We start from the raw sequence: 21,947 nt of genomic DNA on the forward strand, positions 1-21,947 counted from the left end.
AAATCTGTCTCCCTGGAAGCTACCACCCCTTTCATCCCTAGCTGTCCAAAAAGAACAGAAGATCCAAGGAGGCAAAGGGTCAGATGGAAGGCCTCACACTGTATCTTCCTGGTGCCTGTTAGAGAATGATGCTTTCCAGAAAATGTTTTTCTTATTGTTTTTTAAATTTCCAGTAAAACAAATATTACCTCTTGCACATGTAGATGCTAAAAGAAAGTCGTTTTATATTAAGTAGACTAAAAAGCTCTCTGAATGAATACTACACACATCTGCAAATAGTTTATGGTAAGGAACTTGTCTGAATCTTCTGGGTTTTCTGTCTCTATTTATACCTCCAGGCACAGAACAACAAAAGCAGTCTGGTAAAGACTCACAAGAGTGGTTAAGGCCCAAGGAGAGAAACAGCCAACAGCAGGAGGCCATCTCGCAAATGCTCTCTTAATATTTATTAAACCAACAATAGTGTTTTGGGTAGATCTTATTAACGTAATACACAAAGTTGTGGGCAAATGAAATTTTAATTCATTTACATCAAATGCGTCTGCAATCCACATTTTTATTAAAAAGGACAATAAGCATTCAGTTAAGAAGCCTTGAAAAGAGCATGTTATTTTGAATATTATGCATTATCTTTCTAGCATTTAACTCTGTTAAGACTTTTTTTAAATGCTTTTTAAAAAAAATGCTTTGGAAACGCTCTGGCTGCACATAATTCAAGAAATATCATTTCTTCTAAAGTCTGTGGAGAAGTTCGCACTCTTGGAAATTACCTCAAATCTTCTATGCAATGGGTAAGATATAAAAAACACATATATTAAAGGAAACAAAACCTTGAGAAGGAGAGGTAGACAGAGGCGCAATTCGCAATTTTTATAACAGTCATCATTGTTTGATGTATTAATGGCCTCTATTATACAATCTTCAGCAGTTAAGGCTGCAAACCATTTTGTACAGAATGTTTTTTAAAAAAAGCACTTCCCAATCAAAGATAAACAAATTTATCTTTTCCTTTATTACTATTTACCAATTATTAAGACATCAAAAGCACATTGCAACAGTCTCCTATGTTTATTCAACTCTTAAATGCCTTTTATCTACTGTGCTAATAATCTTCAAATATTCTCTACTAGACTATAAACTGAGAGTAAATACTCCCCCCCTCCCTGGCTTTAGCACCCTCAAGCTCTCTACCTTCTCTTGTCTAGGTCCAAATATCAGTTAAAAGAGCAAGCTCTCTCTGGAGTTCCCTCTGTGGTGCAGTGGATTAAGAACCTGACTGCAGCAGCTTAAGTCACTGGAGAGGCTTGGGTTCAATCCTCAGCCCAGTGCAGTGGATTAAAGGATCAGGCATTGCTGCAGCTGCTGTGCAGGTTGCAGCTGCAGCTGGGATTCAGTCCCTAGATGGGGAACGTCCATATGACACATGTGGTCATTAAAAAGAGAGAAAGCTCACTCTATACCATCTTGATATTTAATTTGTCACTAAATAGACACATGCAGGCACTTTCACCTGGAAGAAGGACAATGTCTGAATCCACCTGCAAGTTATGACCCCCCTTCCAAGTTATACCTCTGCACCTGAGATATAACCCTCACTTTCAAGATATGACGGATCTACTTCCAAGGTATGAACCCACTTCCAAGATGTGGTCCTCAGGAGTATAAGCCGCGAGGTAAACTGCTATGTGTGCCAAACATCATACATATGCTGGCAAAATCAGGTAAGGTGAAGATGTGGGTTTTTTTTTTTTGTCTTCTTGGGCCGCTCCCACGGCATATGGAGGTTCCCAGGCTAGGGGTCTAATTGGAGCTGTAGCCATCAGCCTACATCACAGCCACACCAGATCCTTAACCCACTGAGCAAGGACAGGGATCGAACCCGCAACCTCATGGTTCCTAGTCGGATTCATTAACCACTGAGCCACGATGGGAACTCTGAAGATGAGGCTTAAAAGAGGAGACGTTACCATGGTAAGAGTCAGAGCACAGGTGAACGGAAGAACAGGTGTCCCATGTTGACAGCATTCATCCTCCTCCCTCAGGTAAAGTCCTCCATTTTTATCTAGAGAACCAATCCTTTCCTATCAGGGTCCAAGGAAGATGCACGTGACCCAGGCCAGAGGCAGTCAGGTCAAGCCAATCAAGAGGCAATGACAGGGAGTTCCCACGGTGGCTCACTGGGTTAAGAACCCGACTAGGATCCATAACAGTGCAGGCTCGATCCCTGACCTCATTCAGTGGGTTAATAAGGATCTGGCAGAGGTCACAAATTCAGCTCAGATCCAGTGTTGCCACAAGTTGTGGCATAGGCCAGCAGCTGTGATTCAACGCTTAGCCTGGGAACTTCCATATGCCACAGGTGTGGCCCTAAAAAGCCAAAAAAAAAAAAAAAAATGGCAATGACAAGTTATTGAATAACTGGGAAAGAGAAGCTCTGTCTACCATAACCACTGAGTCTACCACAGACTGCTAAGCTGGAGTTGCCAGACCCCATCTTGGTCTCTCCTGGTTGTCATCAATATCTAAAATACTCCCTCCTGGAGTTCCTGTCGTGGCGCAGTGGTTAGTGAATCTGACTAGGAACCATGAGATTGCGGGTTCGGTCCCTGGCCTTGCTCAGTGGGTTAAGGATCCGGCGTTGCCGTGAGCTGTGGTGTAGGTCACAGACGCGGCTCAGATCCTGCGTTGCTGTGGCTCTGGTATAGGCCGGCAGCTACAGCTCTGATTCGACCCCTAGCCTGGGATCCTCCTCCATATGCCGAGGGAGCAGCCCAAGAAATGGCAAAAAGACTAAATAAATAAATAAATAAATGAAATACTCCCTCCTTTAGAAATAGGACTTCCCCAGATTTTTAGGAGGTTCATGGCTGCCCACGTAAAGACTACACTTCCCAACCTGCACTGTAGCCACATGACTCTGTTCTGACCAATGGGATGTAAACAGGTGTGTGCACACTTGCCAGACTGCAGCCTTAAGAGGCATGGACATGTCCTCCCTGTGGCTCTTTCTCCTGGCCAGGAGACAGCAAAGATGAAGCTGCCATCTTGAAGCCACAAGTAAGAGCTGCATGTGTGCATGGTAGAGCCACCCCACCAGCCCTGTCTTCGGCTTGTTATGTCAAAGGGAAATAAAATGTCTACTTTAAGCCACTATATTTGAGGATCTCTTTTTACAACAGCTGAGCTGTTACCTTAATTAGCATAAGTCCTGGGAGTGAAGCTAAGAACGGAAAGCTGCACTGAGAAACATGTAAAACCTGGGGCCTCACACTTGAGCCTCTTGATGCAGCCCAGCCTGAAGACAGAACTAGTCCTTGACTTCTCCCTTATCTTGGCCAAGCAGTTCCTGTTTACACCAGTCTGAGTTGGGGTGTTTGTTACTTGCACATGGAAGTGTCTTAACTGCTATCACTCAAACGATGATGGCTTAATGGGCTATTGTTACACCTACTGGTCCCAGGATCTTCTCAGCATTAACTCTCGAGCCAACCCCTTCTTCCCAGTCAACACTTGCTTCCCTGACTCAACACCAGGCAGAAGCCAACGCAGCTATTCTCCCTTCTCACAGAACTGTCAATTGACTGACTTCTATAAACGAAACTTACTTTCTCTATAAAGCAGTGTTTCACCAACTTTAATGTGCCTCTGAGTCACCAGGAGTCTTGTTAAAATGCAAAGGAGAATTCAGTAGTCTCCAGGTGGAGTTTAGGATTCTGCATTTCTAATGACCTCCCAGGTGATGCTCAGGCTGCTGGTCCAGCGCCTACATCTTGACTAGTGATGCCCCACAGCAGTGGTCTGCAAGCCTGGCTACACAGGAGAATCACCAAGGCAGCTTTAAAAAAGAAAAACACAGAGTTCCCTTCGTGGCTCAGTGGTTAACGAATCCGACTAGGAACCAGGAGGTTTGTGGGTTCGATCCCTGGCCTCGCTCAGTGGGTTAAGGATCCAGTGTTGCCATGAGCTGTGGTGTAGGTTGCAGATGCAGCTCGGATCTGGCATTGCTGTGGCTGTGGTGTAGGCTGGTGGCTACAGCTCCGATGAGACCCCTAGCCTGGGAACCTCCATATGCCATGGAAGCGGCCCTAGAAAAGGCAAAAAGGCCAAAAAAATAAAAATAAAAAAGAAAGAAAAACACTAAGCCCACACTCAGGAGCCCTTCTTTATGTGGTCCTGCTCCATCAAGGATGAGGACCCTCACTCACTAGTTCTCAAACTCTAGCAGGTCCACAGAATCACCTGGAGGCTTTCAAAAACCCAGACTGCTGCCTGCCCCCCACCCCCCAGAGTTCTGACTCTGATGGTCTGGAGTAAGGCCCAGAACTCGCATTTCGAACAAGTTCCTAGGTGATGTAGATGCTGCTGTCGGTCAAACCTCTGACCAAAGGCTAGTGCGAATGCCTTCTGCCACAGACCTAGAACAAATGCCTTTATCTGCCAGTTGTATCCTATCAGTCCTCTGGAATGGCTACCCATCAGGGATACACTGGGAGAGGGGAGCAGAAGTTACACTTCCACTTCCTCACCTTCGAAGATTGGTCTCTGTGCATGCTTAGTATTCTGTAAAGACACCTTTAACCCTATCGTTGCCAACATAATAAGCAGTAATGCTGAATTTTATTCTGGCTGTTACAAACTCAATGGATTTAGAAGCCTATGAATCACAGCAAATGGCTTATTGAACAGCTCCCTCAGAATGATGCTTCTTCAGACTCTATTGTGAGACAGATACATGTTGAGTGGCAGTTTCTAAAGGGTCAGCATTTTAATGTTATCCTGCAGAGCCGTTTTTAAAAGCTTTGAGAACTCGGGAATTCTTAAACCAGGCTCCCCCTCCCCGCCCAAGTCAATTAAAGATACCCCCCCCCTTTATTCAAGGGGTGGAAAACTGGGTCTCAAGGGTTGAGTGAGGGCAAACATGCTCCCAAATTAGATATCTGAACCAAGTAAACTATGAATAGATTAGATAATGGGCCGCTGCTTTTTTACTTAAGCAAGCACTAAAGACAACTCAGATGTCTTATTCACAGGACAGCCTAAAGCACTTTCTCTTCCCGACTCCAACCAGAAACAGTAGAGTTCCATGGAATTAATGCGACTTGAACCAGGTCCAAGGAGCTGAACTAGAGAGCAGTTACAAGAAGTGAGCCATGGTGAAGGCGCGTGTGAACGGCTTATACATGATCAGTACATTGAGACAAATCTTAGAATACATTTCCAATCAGTACGACACAGCATCTCTCTGCTCAAAGCACGAACTCAGGCAAATCTAATAAGCTGACCAAACACACTTTTCTGCAACCAAGCCAAGAGGACAAGCGTGCGTTGTTCCCCTAAGGAGAGTTTTCCAAAGGAAAGGGAAATACTCCAAATTTTTAAAGACATCCTCCGATACACTGAATTTATACTGGTAGCATCATTCGCCTTAAAGAGCTCTCAGACGTATCCGAATCCACCAACGGAATTATCAGAAGAGTATGAACCAGGAGAAAAGATGAAGGGGAGGAAAGGAAAAAGCTGGGAGGGAGCAAGCATCTCCCAGTTCTACTCATCTCAGGCTGTGACTCTGTCCTGGGAAACCATCGCATTCCATGTGGCTGTCACATGCAGAAGCAAGCATGGTTTGAGAAGACAAACATCTTACCTGCCAGACTTCCTTCTAAGCAGGAGGGGGAGACCAAGAAAAACAACCAGAGCAGTGGTTCTCAGACCTTCTGGAAGTTTAAGAGTCACCTGGGGAGCTTTCACAGCTGGCTGGGCCCCGCCCCCATAGATTCTGGCTTAATTGGTCCTGGGTGGGGGTCCAGGCACAGCTTTTAAAAGCTCCCTGGGCGAAATCAATGTGCAGGGAGCACTGAGAACCACTGATCTAGAATCTGCTCTTCACTATCCGCATGAGAACTAAGAGCTAGAGAAGCAAAACGCCTCCTCTTTTCACTAAAACACAACAGCTAAAAAACAGAAAGAGAGAGAGATAGAAAAAGAAAGAAAGAACGAAAGCAAGCAAGAAAGAATGAAAGCAAGAAAGAAAGGGAAAATAATCATTCGCCCTCTCCTTCTCTTTCCTACCTGGCCCCATCATTCTTCCCTGTCTCAGCTTCGCAAACCTCAAAAGAGAATGAATGCTTTCTTCTCTAATCAGCATATCTAATTAGCCATCCATTTCAATCAGTGTCAATGCAAGACCAGCGCCACCTCTATACCAGGTACGGACCTAAATGCCTGACATGCAGTCCTCATTAATCCTCACAGCATCTCGTGAGCTGTTGCTGTGATGCACCTCCTTTTCACAGGTGAGAAAACTGAGCCTCTGACTCAGTTAACCTGTCCCAAGCCATAGAGCCAGAGAGCTGCAGAGCTAGTATTTAAAGAGATGCCTGTTCATTTTTTTCCTTGGTTCTCCCATCACCAGACAGAAGCTTGTGGAGAGAAGCCTTCAAGGTAAGATGCTACCTGTTGGAAAGGAAATCAGGAAATGGGTGACCCAGACTATCAGGCCAACTAATGCAAATGCAGGGTCTAACTCATCACTATGGGGGGCTGCACCCATCAGACTGCATTAAAAAGTGATTACACATTGGAACATGCTCAGTGCTCTCTTCAAAGACTACAGTATCAGAGTTCCCATTGTGCGGCTTAGCTGGTTAAGAACCTGACATAGTGTCCATGAGGATACAGGTTTGATGCCCGGCCTCGCTTGGTGGGTTAAGGATCCAGCACTGCCTCAAGCTGCAGCATAAGTCACAGGTGCCGCTTGGATCTGGCATTGCTGTGGCTGTGGCTGTAGGCTGGCAGCTGCAGCTCTGATTCAACCCCTAGCCTGGGAACGTCCATATGCTGCAGGTGCAGCCATTAAAAAAAAAAAAAAGATTGCAGTGTCATGTCAAGGCTAGAAAAATTGTGGACCTGACTTCTGCTCAGTCACCTAAAATGCAGCTGCATTGCAATGCACCTAAAATGGAGCCAGAAAGGGTAAGAAAATCATATGGCCTGGGCCCAACTTGTATCTCTACCACTTCTTTAAAGCTAGAAAAATTGTGGACCTGACTTCTGCTCAGTCACCTAAAATGCAGCTATGGCAGGTAACAGCGCCTAGCAGTTGCGAGACAATTGCAGGCAATGACTGGGAGGTGCCTATCATAGTTCTAAGTACAGAGCAGAAGATCAGTAATTTCTGATGCTGTTGTCTTTTAATAAAATTTGTTTCTTAATATCATCTCACAGACTTATTTCCTGAAGAACTATGACAAATATATTTCTGTTATTATACTAAGATATACAACATCAGCCCTCAAGAGAAAAATGTTAGGAGAAGAGATACACCTACATCCAATGCTGGCAAAAGGTGCCTCCACCTGGGCTGCACCAAGGACCCTTTTCGCTGAAGGCACTGACATAATTTTAGTATAAAAAATCCAAGAAATGCTCTTCTTCCTAGAAGAGCAGTTTGCTCGCCCATAAAATGTGGTATCAATTCATGAGGATTGTGCTCCTAGTTTTGATTCTTATCTCCAAGAAGCTTTTATCTCCTTTTCTACCTACAAGTCTCCACAACCTTCCCAAGACGTATAAATCAACTGGACTCTGGTTGTTAACCTCTCTGGGGCTTCCCAATCCCAGGGCTCTCAGCCCTCCCCACCAATCAGCCAGAAGGTTCAGACAATAAAGGAATTAGCAGGGCACGTTTTTTGATGGAAATTGAGAAATGATCTTAACATCACGTTATGCATCTTGCACAAAGCACATGAGCCAGTGATGCAGAGTATATAGCATACAATGTATGTTCCATTTGGAATTTCATGGAGTCATCAAACATGTGCCAAAAGTAAGGGCTAATCATAAGTACAGGGAATGAGGGAGAAGAAGGAGCCAGAAAGGGTAAGAAAATCATATGGCCTGGGCCCAACTTGTATCTCTACCACTACCTACCTATGTGATCTCGGATAAGTCAATTCCAGTTCTAAAATCTATGGTTACAGTCTGAAAAGGCAGAATCCAAAAGAATACAATGGAAATCATCTCAACACTTCCAACCCCTTTCATTCACTGGCTAAAACTATTTGGGTTTTTTTGTTTGTTTGTTTGTTTTTTGTCTTCCTAGGTATATGGAGGTTTCCAGGCTAGGGGTCTAATCAGAGCTACAGCTGCCTGCATATGCCACAGCCACAGCAATGCTGGATCCAAGCCAAGTCTGCAACCTACACCACAGCTCACAGCAGCACCAGATCCCCCCCTTAACCCACTGAAGGAGGCCAGGGATCAAACTGCATCCTCAGATTCATTTCTGCTGAGCCATAGCAGAAACTCCTAAAACTATTTGCCTTAACTAAACACAAAATAGAAGTCCAGCTCTCACCTTTAAGAGTCCAAGCTTACAGAGTATGGATAACTAAACTGGATGAAATGTAAGATTTCTTTCTCCTCTGATATAAATATTAATAGGCTATTCAGGTTCTAAATTAACCCAAAAGCAAAATATTATAATTCCCAATTTTGCCCTAAGAAAAAAAGCTCAGAGACAATATGAAACCTCCCATGTGGCTTTTAGTTGATAATACCAGAAACTGGACCATAATATACTGGATTCCAAAAGCTTTGATGTCATCTCCTGTGTCATCTTAATTTGGGAGGACACCTAAGTGAAACGTGACAAGGCTAGAACTACAGTCTCATACGAATTAGGATCTATATATCTTATGACCCATACTTTAGTGCCTGTCACACACCTGTCATCCATGGAAGCAGGGACTGTTGCCTAACAACCCAGTAAACAGTGGCCTTTTGGTTCCCAAACATGTCAAATGAAGTGAGCCTTCAGCACAGATGCACTAACCCTAACAGTAGCCCTTCACTTCACCAGAAATTAGATCCTTACATTAACATTTTGGTAAACTTTTATCGGATGCTTTCCTGCATCTGCTGAGACAATCATGCTGTTATCTCCCTTAACCCATTAATAACCGCATTACCTTTCTGATGTTGAAGCATTCCTTGGATAAACCCTACTTGGACTCATCATTATTCTTCTTATAATGTTGTTGTAATTAGCTGCTGTACTTAATAATAAGCTGCTGCATTTAGTTTGATAATATTCTATTTAAAGGAGTTCCCATCGTGGTGCAGTAGAAACAAATCTGACTAGGAACCGTGAGGTTGTGGGTTTGATCCCTGGCCTCGCTCAGTAGGTTAAGGATCTGGCATTGCCGTGAGCTGTGGTACAAGTCGCAGATTCAGCTTGGATCTGGCATTGCTGTGGCTGTGGCGTAGGCTGGCAGCTGTAGCTCTGATTCAGCCCCTAGCCTGGGAACCTCCACATGCCATGGGTGCGGCCCTAAAAAGCAAAAAAATAAATAAAATAATAAGAATTTGGCATCTTTGATCACGAGTGAAGTGACTTATAGATTTATTTCCTGTGTTCTTCTGGTCTGGTTTTGGCAGAGAATAAATTATCTGTTCTTTGAAAGATCAGCATAACTTATTTGTAAAACCATCTAGGTCTGGTGCCATTTTTTAACTGCATTTTTTGTTTGGATAACCATAGATTCACATGCAATTGTAAGAAACAATAGGATGACATCTCTTGCACCCTTTACCCAGTTCCCCCAATGGTAACATTTTATAAAACTGTAGCAAATATCACAAGGAAGATACTGACACTCATACAAGACACTGACATTCTTCAGATTTCCCCAGTGCTAACTGTACTCATTTATGTTTGTGTGCCTGTATTTTGTTTACACAATTTGATCACATGCACGGGTTTATGGCTACATATACACATAGTAAATACGTATTTGTGCAGATATATATATTTAACATAACCAAGGTTTTACCATATGTAGTTTTTTCTTTTATTGAAGTATAGTTGATTTACAGTGTTGCCTATACAGAGTTTTATTATCCTTTTGTCTACTGTAACAGTTTCCAAGTTATAAACATTCTTCAAATACTTCTTTAACGGCTGTATGATATTTAGTGTATAATTCAGAATCTTGCATTTAACCATTCATCTATTATTGGACATTGCAATTGTTTTCCATTTTTAAACTGTGATAAGTAAGGCTTCAATGAATACATTTACCCAGCTATGATTATTTCCTTGGGAGAGCTTTGTAGAGAGAAAATTACCGGAGAAGCGTTTCATGGACCAGAAATAATCAATGCCATAGTCTCTCACACTGCCCACATTTAGCGACAAGTCTGGAGTGCAGACATACTTCATTTTACTGTCTTCCAAAGATACAGCATTTTTTTTAGACATTGAAGGTTTGGGGCAATCCTGCATCACACAAGTCCACTGGCCATTTTTTCCACCAGCACTTACTCACTTTGTGTCACCTTTTGGTAATTCTCACAGTGTTTCAAAACCTGTCATTATTATGATGTTTGTCATGGTGACCTGTGATCAGTGATCTCTGATGTTACTACTGTAATTGTTGGGAGATGAACATCACCCATGAGACAACAAACCATAAATGTCTTGTGTGTTCCGACTGCTCCACTGAGCAGCTGGTTCCCCATCTCTCTCCTGCTCCTTGGGCCTCCCGATGCCCTGAGATACAAGATTGAAATTAGGCCAGTTGATGACCCCACAATGGCCTCTGAGTATTCAAGTGAAAGAAAGGGTCACACATCTCTCACTTTACATCAAAAGCTAGAAATGATTCAGCTGAGGGAGGAAGGCATATCTGAAATCGAAGACAGGCCGAAAGCTGGGTCTCTTGCGCCACACAGTTAGCCAAGTTGTAAACGAAGGCAAAGGAAAAGTTCTTTTTTCTTTTTGTCTTTTTGCCATTTCTTGGGCCGCTCCCTCGGCGTATGGAGGTTCCCAGGCTAGGGGTCTCATCGGAGCTGTGGCTGCCAGCCTACGCCAGAGCCACAGCAACACAGGATCCGAGCTGAGTCTGCGACCGACACCACAACTCAAGGCAACACCGGATCCTTAACCCACTGAACAAGGCCAGGGATCAAACTCACAACCTCATGGTTCCTAGTCAGATTTGTTAACCACCGCACCATGACAGGAACTCCAAAGGAAAAGTTCTTGAAGGAAATGAAAGTGCTACTCGGGTGAACATACAAATGATAAGAAAGTAAAACAGCTTTTTCTCTGATAGGGAGAAAGTGTAATGGTCTGGATAGAAAATCAAACCAGACACAAAATTCCCTTAAAGCCAAAACTTAATCCAGAGTAAGACCCTAACTCTTTTCATCTCTCTGAAGGTTGAGAGAGGTGAGGAAGCTGCAGAAGAAAAGTCTGAAGCTAAAAGAGGTGGGTTCATGAGATTTAAGGAAAGAAGCCATCTCCAAAACATAAAAGCGTGTAAGGGAAAGCAGTAAGGGCTGATGCAGAAGCTGCAGCAACTTATCCAGAAGATCCAGCTAAGATAATTCATGAAGGTGGCTACACTAAACAACAGATTTTCAATGAAGATAAAACAGCCTTCTGCTGGAAGAAGATGCCATCTAGGGCCTTCATAGCTCGCAAGGAGAAGTCAAGGCCTGGCTTCAAAGTTTCAAAGGACAAGCGGACTCTCATTAGGAGCTGATGCAGCTGGTGACTCTACGTTGCAGCCCACGCTTCTTTCACATTCTGAAAATCTTAGGCCCCTTAAGAAGTTTGCAACATCTACTCTGCCTGTGCTCCATAAATGAAAAAAATAAAGCCTGGATCACAGCACATCTGTTTCTAACATGGTTTTCTGAATATCTTAAGCGCACTGTTGAGACCTACTGCCTGGGAAAAGATTTCAAATTATTACTGCTACTGACAAGGTACCTGGTCACCCAAGAGCTCTGAGGAAGAGGTACACATGTCGTTTCCATGCCTGCCAACACAACATGCATTCTGCAGTCCACGGATCAAGAAGTCATTCTGACGTTCAAGTCTAACTATTGAAGAAATACATTTTGTAAGGCCACAGACAGTGATTCTTCTAGTGGATCTGGACAAAGCAAATTGAAAACTTCCTGGAAAGGATTTTTACCACTCTAGATGACATCATGACATAGGATAAGGTGAAGAAAACATCATTCACAGGAGTTTGAAAGAAATGGATTCCAGCCCTTCTGTGTGAGTTTGAGGGGCTCAAAACTTAGGGAAGGAAGAAACTGCAGATGTGGTGGAAATAGCAGGAGAACTAGAATGAGGCAAGAATATAAAATGGGGAAAAGACAGTCTTTTCAGCAAGCGGTGCTGGGAAAACTGAAGAGCCACATGTAAATCACTGAAACTGGAACACAACCTCACACCATGCACAGAAATAAACTCAAAATGGCTTAAAGACTTAAATGCAAGACAAGACACCATCATACTCCCAGAAGAGAACATAGGCAAAACACTCTCTGACATCAACCATACACATCTTTTCTTAGGTCAGTCTCCCAAGGCAACAGAAATAAAAGCAGAAATAAACCAATGAGACCTAAGCAAACTGCCAAGATTTTGCACAGCAAAGGAAACCATAAAAAACATTCTTTTTTAAACTTGAATGGATGAAGCGTTGCTTCTTAAAGACAAGCAAAGAAAGTAGTGTCTTGAGATAGAATCGGCTCCTGTTGAAGATGCTATCAAGAGTGTTGAAATGACAAGAAAGGATTTCGAACATGACCTTCGCTTCGTTGGTAAAGCAGAGGCAGGCTGTGTGAGGATTGACACCAGTTTTGCAAGTTCTACTGTGGGTAAAATTATCATATGGCACTGCACGCTACAGAGAAATCATGAAAGGAAGAATCAATCATTACGGTAAACTTCACCATCGTTGTGTTTTACGAAAACTGCCACAGCTGCCCCCAACCCCCAGTAGTCATTAACAAACATCAAGGCAAGACCCTCCACCAGCAAAAAGATCACAACTTGTTGAAGGTTCAGGTGACAGTTATGGCATGTCTTAGCAATGATGTATTTTTAAATTAAGGTACATTTGCTGTTTTTTCAGACATAACAGACTACACTTACGAGAACACAGTACAGTGTAAACATACTTTTATGTGCACTGGGAAATCAAAAAACTTGTGTGGCTCACCTTGTAGTGATAGTCACTTTATGGTACTGTTTGTTTTACGCTGGTGGCCTGAAACCAAATCTATGCTATCTCAGAGGATACTATACAAAAATAGCCCCCGTATCTTGAGATAGAGCTAGGCCTCCCCAAGTCAAAGAAAGAACCTCTTTGAAAAAGCAGGCTTCATCATGTATATTCTAGGGCTACCCTCTGAGCCAGAGTTTATCAGATGAGCCCATATAGTATGCCAAGCCCCTACTCTTTAGGGAGGCAGGAAAGGAGGAATTAGAATGTCAGTAACTAACATGGGACACAGGGCACGGATAGGCTACTGTGTTAAAAGCTCCTACCTATTCTGTCTCACCTGATCCTAAGGACCTATTTTAGGGCCTTCCAGTTTATTGATGAGAGGTTAGAAGAAATTTGCCCAAGTTACACAGTAAGTGGATTCTAACCCAGGCAACTCTTACATCCATTGCCTGGGCTTTGAGTCACTCTACCACGCTGCCTGCTCCTTTAGATTCTGGCCATGGTCCCCACAGCACCGATACTGGGTTCCAGTGCTATAGGAAGGAACCAAAGGCAAGGCAGTTCAAGGCCCTTCTCTGGAAATGGAGATCAAGGCCTGAAACCAAAAGAGCCTGAGACCCCTTTAGTGACTTATGCCTCAAAAAAGCCTCCAAGTTACATCAACAAGTCATGCTGTCATCTCTCTAGAATGAAAGTGAATTCCACCACCTCAGCTGCTCTTGGTGCCACATTGACTTACATTAGAAAAGATACAGGGGAGTTCCCATCATGGCGCAGTGGAGATGAATCCGACTGGGAGCCATGAGGTTGTGGGTTCGATCCCTGACCTTGCTCAGTGGGTTGAGGATCCGGCATTGCCATGAGCTGTGATGTAGGTTGCAGACGCGGCTCGGATCCCGCGTTGCTGTGGCTCTGGCGTAGGCGGGCGGCTACAGCTCCGATTCAATCCCTAGCCTGGGAACCTCCATATGCAGCAGGTGTGGCCACCCCCCAAAAAAAAAGAAAAGATGGGAAAACATTAGACATTAGATCATGAATATTCAGAACAATGTATATAATCCTAGTACCTGATGAATACTTAGCTCAAATTAACTGATCACCACCAGCGAGGAGACTCACCTTTTTGTGAATAAATTCCTTGCTCCAGTAATAAAATAGTAAGTATCTGGCAGAAGCTTAATAATCACTTATTGATTAGGTTAATCATAACCTTGCTCCAATCACAGCCTGAAGCATATAGAAAAGATAAATATTAAAAACAAAGTTTTTCTAGTTGATGTCATCATTTTATAGATGGAAGCTGAGCTCTCATTGGGATTAAATTGTTCATTACATGTATGCAAAATCACTTCTGCCTTCAACACTGTACATCTACTTTTGCTGTCTTTATATTCAACAGAAAGTCTTACAAAAATACATATTTAACTCTTACTCTTTTTTTGGTATGAACTTGAGAAAAAGAGTTTTCCTTTAATAACTGGATATCTTGTCCCATGTGTCATTCTTACCGTAAGACTAAACTCTATTAACTGCACATATTCCTGAAACATCAGTACTGTTTGTATTTAACATACCTGTGTAATCATAAGCAACAGCAAAATGTTTTGTAAAGAACATACTGACTGCATCTTTGCAGCATTGTTCACCAGATTCGACAGCAGAGCAAAGAAATGTGAGAATATATTTTGTCTTTAATAACATTCTTCTATAGCGTGGATTCCAAGAGCATGACCTGGCTCTCACATCATCAACAGGTATACCAGTTGTCCTCACTCTGCTGATTCAAATGGGAGATTTCCAACGACTTTAAGGCTTCTCACCTTCTCCCAGTCCTACCAAATTCATTTGGAGATGCCCGAGAAAAAGAGACATACAAAATTTATTTCAACAGTGTTCTTTCCTATTCGGAGGCCATCCCCCTCTAGCCTAATGTTGCCCTGGAAACAGTCAAAATGCAATGGAGATTTTTAATAGTAGGACCCACAACTCAAATTGCTTAAAGGATAAATTCTTCCATGCATTTCTACACTTAAAAAATTAAAATAGGGAGTTCCCATCATGGCTCAGCAGTAACAAACCCGACTAGTATCCATGAGGATGCGGGTTCAATCCCTGGCCTTGCTCAGTGGATTAAGGATCTGGTGTTACTGTGCGCTGTGGTGCAGGTTGCAAATGTGGCTCAGATCTAGCATTGCTGTGGCATAAGCCAGCAGCTGCAGCTCCAATTTGACCCCTAGCCTGGGAACTTCCTCATGCCTCGGGTGCAGCCCTAAAAAGAAAAAAAAAATTAAATTAAATTAAAATAAAATACTTCCTACCTCTACTCACAGCTTCCCAACAGTCCCTCACCTCCCAGGCCACCTCATTCTAGATGCCCAGTGGTGCTCAAGCATATGATGCTGCTATAACTCTTTCCTTCTGAGGTGCTAGAATCTCAACCCAGCTGGAAGACGTGGACATGGGAGGAAGCAGGAATGCACACAGATGGGACGCACTGGACTCCAACAGTTTGTTTATTCTTCACACCAACTCTGTAGTGTTGATGAAACTCAGGCTGAGAGAGTCAAAACAGTCAAAACATGCAAACGAGCTCAGGTCTACCCCCAGGCTGGTGGATTCAATTGACCCCAGACCACACTGCCTTCAGTGGCTAGAGGGAAGCTAGGGACAGACCAACTCCAACTGCCCAAGCCACGGGCACCTGCCATTAAATATGGAGCATCAACAGGTGTTTACTGCAGGGGTCAAAATGGAAACAAGCCCCATCCACCCAACCACCCAACTGTCCCCATGCCAATCTCTAGAACATCCAAGGACGAAGAGGCCTTAAGAACATCATACATGGCTCTTTCAATTCAAAGCCAAGAAAACAGAGCCCCAAAAGAAAAAAAAAAAAAAAAGCATTTTCTGTGCCTCAGGTATCATTCCTATGGTCCCTCAGGTCACCCTCACAACAGTCACGCTATAAAGTCATTTTGGGGTGCACCTGATAAGCATATGCACGCACACATGTATGTATTTTTTAAGCATTTCAAAGTTACATAGTATCTTGTCCAAGACCTAACATGGTGTTAAATGGCAAAGTTCCAACATCTCCCCCATCCAAGCCCTATGTCTCTATCTGGTCCCCAGCATCACGTAGCTTCTAACCACTGGGAGCCCCAGGACTCATACAAAATAGTATGTAATAAAGGGGTAAAAGTGGGTAACTAGACCAGTGGTTTCCAAATGTGGCTAATTTATTAGCATCATCTGAGATGTCTCCTAAAAATACAGATCAGCCTCCCCCCCTTGCAGGCTTCTGACTGTGTAGGAGACCTTGAAATCTCTATTTTTACATACTTCCAGGGATTCTGATCATCAGTCTGCCTTACTCCTTACAGAAAGAGAAAAACAATGGCAGATCAGTCATGAAAGTCTATCAGGAGCTGGGATTTGAATCAACAGAATTTAAAGAGAGCAACACTGAAGAGGTGGCTATATCCAGGGAGCATTGACAGTGAGAACGGTGGGTGAGCGTGGGGAGACATGATGGAGGGTGATCAGGAGGGATACACCAGGCAGATATCGTGGTCACACCTTGAGAGCAAGGAAACACGATCAAAGTGGTACAGGATAAAGCAAACAGCAGGTGAGGTGAGCATCTGGGCCAGGATGGACAATGATAAGACTGTTGACGTAGGGCACAAGCTGGTAAGGCCCCAACAAAGAAACATCTGAAGGGGAATGCCACCTGGATTGCCAGAATGTGAGCTCCGAGGAGACAAAGGGGCTACCTGGTTTGCTCTCACCTTGATCCTGAGCACGTAGGAGATGCTGAATAAACATCGTGGAATGAACAACACATAGGTGCATTCTGTGGCCATCTAGTCAGCAAAGTCAACAAAGATGCCTCATCAAGGAATTGACGTCAAGACTCAAATCCCAAAGCCTGGCATTAAGATGACAGTACTGGGAGCTCCCGCTGTGGCGCAACGGGGTGGGCAGCATCTTGGGAGTGCTGGGATTAGGGTTTGATCCCCAACCCAGCATAGTGTGGGATAAGGATCCGGGGTTGCCGCAGCTGCAGTTTAGTTTGCAGTGGTGGATCTGATCCCTGGTCTGGGAGATCCATATGCCGCCAAAAAAGGGAAAGAAAGAAAAAAAAAAAGGATGATGGTACTGGCAGAGGTGACTAAAAAAGATGAGCTTCTTTCACTACTTCTTAACTTTTCACTCAAACTTTATTTGGGCTTCTGGTGCATGAAAAATCAAGTGATTCTGAAATACGGGAATGTACCACTGACAGTGGCATGAACAGTGGGTCTTCTGTCTTGGGAAGAAGAAAACGATGGGCCAGGTCTCTTAGTTTGATTTTTGGCAATGAGCAGAGACAATCTCGTGAGAATCTAAACTCAGATGACATTCCTCACATGACCCAAGATCACTGCCAGCTGACATGTGGACAGCACAGTGGCTTAACCGGACTCCCTATAAACTTTAATGACAGAGCTGGCCAGGCTCTGTGTGGCTGGGTCAGCCTCCGGCTCCAGCAACCTGGGCAGATGCCAGGCCCCCTGAAGCTGGCCAGTCCTGTCTCTGGGGGTTTCTGGAGACTTGAGAACTAGTTCTGCCCAAGGGGGGGAAAAAAATTCTAGATAATTTTTGAAATGCTTTCCAAACTAATGATTATTCAAGGTGCCATGTGTATAATCATGTTACACAGTCCTTCAAATGGCAAACACCATCAAAACTCTATGTTCCCGGTCCCAGGAGGCGGCGTTGGAGCGTGTACTCAAATTCCTCTGCTCACCCACCTTCTGCAAACCTGATCATAATAAGATCTTTCCTTCCTAAATGACATCTACCAACTGCTAATATCCAACTAACAGAGAAAAGGGCTCTTGTTTCCCTAAGATTCCCCACAGAGTTTGCTTCATTACTACAACAGCCCAAATATGTATTTTTAAAGAACTGCCAAAGGTTACATGGTGCCAATTTAATTTTTCCTTCGAATGCAAACTTTCCAATGCCTGTCTTTCATAATACACCGAGAGGAAATGCATGGGTCCAAATGACTTGACAAGTTTCTTTTAATTTAAACACATCTAAGCATGTGTAGAAAATTCCACTAGTTCAAAACGCTTCCTTTTCTTAAACATATTCCCAGGTCCAATTACGTGTTTATAGCCGTCTGCAATGTATTAGTTCTAAAGATAAACAGTCTCTTGTAAAAAATTGATAGAAAACCAACAGCATATCACTACTGCCACACTCTGTCAGTCCTTCCCCTCGCAAGGGCGGTGGGAAGGCTAAATCCACTGCCGTGATCACGCTCTCCCTGCTGTCTCCAGCGCCCAGAAATAAAGCACCTCCAGTTCCCACAGACAGCTCTGAGCCTTGACTGCTGAGACCTCTTTTTTCCCCTCTTGAACTCAGTATAAAATTCCAGAATTCACTAACTGTGGACAGTTTTCCTTTTTCCTTTTCTAAAAAAGAGAGGCCTTTTCTAAGCTCAGATGATCACGACTTCTAATTCCCAGGCAACAGTTGCAGTTTTCAAATTAAAATGCACAGGACTGGAAATAATGCACCTTAATGGCTGAACGTTGAAAAACTGCAGTCCTTCAACTTTGCCTACATGTATGCTGCTATACGTGAAACAAACAAGAGACTGAAAAGTCATTTAAATGGATTATTGGCCATCCTGAGCTTGGAAACTGCTTCTATGGAGAAAAACTGACTCACTGGCTAACAAAGATTGCCGGCTACAGTCTCCAAGTTGACATTTTAAAAAATATCTAATCACCCTTTTGAATGATATACCAATTACTGAAAATGGTATCTGCCACAGTGAAAGAGCTCACTAGGAAAGCATCCAGTTCTGGTCGGAACTGAGAAATATTCAGACCCTAAAGACAGGGTTGGGGGGAAAAGATACCACCAGAGAAGACAAGTATCATTCAGCCAAAAAGCTTCCTTAAGATGCAAGGTCAGATTGACGCAAAAACCCAAAGAGACGTTCTTCTTTTAGAATCCCCAAACAGTAACAATTCCTGAACAGGACTCAGCAAAAAGGGACCTCCTTAACCCTGTCCTGCTTTTTAGGCAGGCTTCTCCTGAATATCTTTAGTTGGAATTCTCCCTTTGCCCTCTTTTGCAACAAGATGAGCAATAATGTTTTTCTGAAATAAACAGGGATTCTTTTTTCCCTTTTGGGGTGGAAAGAGCACAAAGTTCATAACTGGCTGGGAAAGGACCAATCCTAACAGATAAAACGATCATTTGCCACAGAGAAATGCTGATAAGGCTCAGAGTTTTATTTCACAGCCGGAGCACCCACATTTCCATCTACTCTATTCCGTTTACAATCCTACCTGCTCTCCAATCTCAGAGTAACATTTGAGGACCCCATAGCATACACAGAGGCTCCCACACCGATGAAAAAATGCCCATCTGCTGCTCAGGGCCAAAGAGGTTTCCCGATTCCAAATCGGGTGGGGGGGAATAACAGGCGAGGGGGGGGGAAACTCATGAAACCACCTTAAAGATGACATTAATTGTCTTCGAAAAGGCAGTTCAGATTACTAGAAATGGACAAGTTATTTGGTGGCACAAGGAGGAGATATGAGGAACCAGAAGGGACAGAAACAGCTGCACTCCCTAACCGAGGTCCCAGACCGCAATGAGGCTGCAGACGTGATCCGGGTGCTGGGATTCCACCCAGCCGGACAAAGCTCAGAGCGCCCAGGTAGGGGCCGTCACGCACAAATCAAAACCCAGGAGGCAGTTCCCTTTAGAGGGCGCTCATTGGGTGTCGGAGGGAAACAAGCTCCAACCCCCGAAACGCGACCCAAAGGGGGAGAAAGCAAGTTCCCACCGCCGAGGCCAGGGAGGGAAGCTAGATGCCCGCTTTCGGGCCCGTGGGAGAAGAGACTCCTCCAAGCCTCGGTGCACCCCAGCCGGGGCCCGCGAGGACGAGCGTGGCGGGCTGGAAGCCCCGGTTCTCCGAGCAGCCAGGCGACCCGAGGCCAAGCTCAGTGTCTCAGGCACCTCACCTCGCCCAGCTGCTGCACTTGAGCGCAACCCCTACCAAAATGCCCTCCTGTTCCTTAGGGCCCGCAAGCCGCCCCCCGACCCTCAAGGAGGTCGGGTCGTTGCAAGACTTGGAGTCCAGGGGTCCGCATCCTGGCATTTTGGGGCGCATCCCGCTCACCCCCCAAGGGACCGACGACTGTGCCTCCGCGGGTAGCTTATCCACGCAGTGTCTGCTCCCTTACCCCAGCCACCCGGAACATCAAACAAAAGAACTTTTGCAAACTTTCCTCTCCGGACACTCGCGGGTTTCTCAAAGCTGGGCCCCATCTCCCCAGAACGTGCATTCAATGGAGTAGGAAAGCTGGCGTGGGGGTGTGTGTGTGCTGACAAAGGGACCCCAAAGTTTCCAGGTCGTTCCTGGGTCTCCGGGAGCGCGCGGAGGGGACCAGTTCTCACGCTGCCCTTTCCCGACATCCTCTCTCCGGCCACCCTTCCCCATCGGTCCTTCCCGGCCATAAAGAAAGACCCTCCGAGGGCGAAGAAGTTGGGAGAGATTTCTGGGGCCTCTGCGGTTCGACAAAACTGCCGTACTCTCTTGCTGATCCCGGGGGACCTCCAGGCAACTCCAGGGAGCGGCGCTTTTCTGCGGGAAAGGGAGGAGGGAAGGGGCGGAGGAGCGAGCGCATTTGTCCCAGCAGATCCCCGGGGGCCGAGCTGACACAGCTGGGAGTGGGGGGCATCCCCCAGGTGGCGCTCCCCGACTCCCCGCGGGCTCTGCGCACCCCGCTCGGCCTCGACACCCTATGTGGCGCGCGCGTCCCCCTCCTGGCCCACTCACCGACTCCGCCGACACGCAGGCCACCAAGCCCAAGGTGAGCAGGATCCAAACGCGCCGCATATTCCCCGGGGATCGGCTGCTCCCAGCCGCCGCTTGCAACCAGAGAGAAGCGGAACCTCTTGCTCAGCGCCCGGCGCAGCCCGCGCCGAAGAATCCGGAGCGGAGCAGCCTCCGCGACCGCGGCTCCGGCTCGGGGGCTCGGGGGTTCGGGCTCGGGACTCCGGGGCGCTCGCTTCTTCTTCCTGCGCCTGCTCCCGCTGCCCGCGGCTGCGCTGGGGGAACGCGGCGCCTTCTCACTTGTTGGTTCCTACACTCCCGACGCCGAGTTGTTGCTCCGGGGAGGCAGCTCTCTGGAGCCCTTCTTGCTCTGCTGTAGTTTTACTCCTCCGCGGACTCCTTCCCCGTGTCGCGGCTCGGTTTCTGATTTTTGAGGAATAAATTAGATGGCTTGGAATGTAGCTGCAGCTGAAGTTTGGGGGCAGAGCGGTGGGGGCGCGAGATCCGCGCGGCTGGAGCTCTGGGAGTATCTGGAGAGAAGCGCGTCCGGCAGGGCTAGTGGCTCCGCGGCTGCGCCCCTCCTCCTCCCGCGCCGCCGCCTCCCTCCCAGGGTCCTCCTCCTCCACCTCCTCTTCTCCTCCCGCTCCCTCCCTCCCTCCCCAGCCAGCTTCTCTGGGCTTCTCCGGGCCACTCGGGAGAGGAGGCGGCTGTGTGACTCCCTGCTAAACCCGGGAGAAATTCCTACAGGATTACACCGCGATTGGCAGCTCGGGGGACCAGTGGCCGCCGGCAGCTCCGCGCTGTGGCTGCTCTGGGTCTGCTCGTCTGCAATCTGTGCTCCGGCGCTCCTTTATTTTCTGGCTTCCTTCTCCCCTTACCCCTTCGCCTTTTCCTCTCGCCTCCCCCTTGCTCCTTCTCTATTTTCTATTCTCTTTCACTTTTCTGGAGAAAGATCGGTGAAGCGACGAGACATATTTAGCTTTTCTGCCGGCTGGAATTCGACCAGTAGCAAGAAGCTGCTTTGAGAGTTGGAAAAAACACACACACACACCAAGTTTACA

General features: G+C 45.6%; 1 protein-coding gene across 3 annotated transcripts in view; it reads right to left on the bottom strand.

Annotated features, from left to right (window-relative positions):
- SDC2 (syndecan 2) overlaps positions 1-21,418 on the bottom strand; it is a 168,557-nt gene extending 147,139 nt beyond the window's left edge. For 2 of the 3 annotated variants that reach the window (XR_014842730.1, XR_014842729.1), the window contains exon 1: positions 20,890-21,418. Coding sequence is in view for 1 of the 3 variants with exons in the window: in NM_001315754.1 (NP_001302683.1) it covers positions 20,890-20,949 (60 nt within the window). In the remaining 2 variants the exon portion in view is untranslated. 3 annotated transcript variants of the gene reach the window in all.
- Positions 21,419-21,947: the final 529 nt, after the last annotated feature.

The sequence above is a fragment of the Sus scrofa genome, chromosome 4, assembly GCF_054392235.1.
Source record: "Sus scrofa isolate SSC_HxYL_T2T_F1_AM1 chromosome 4, Sscrofa_HxYL_maternal_Yorkshire_Landrace_v2.0, whole genome shotgun sequence".
NCBI classification, from domain to species: Eukaryota; Metazoa; Chordata; class Mammalia; order Artiodactyla; family Suidae; genus Sus; species Sus scrofa.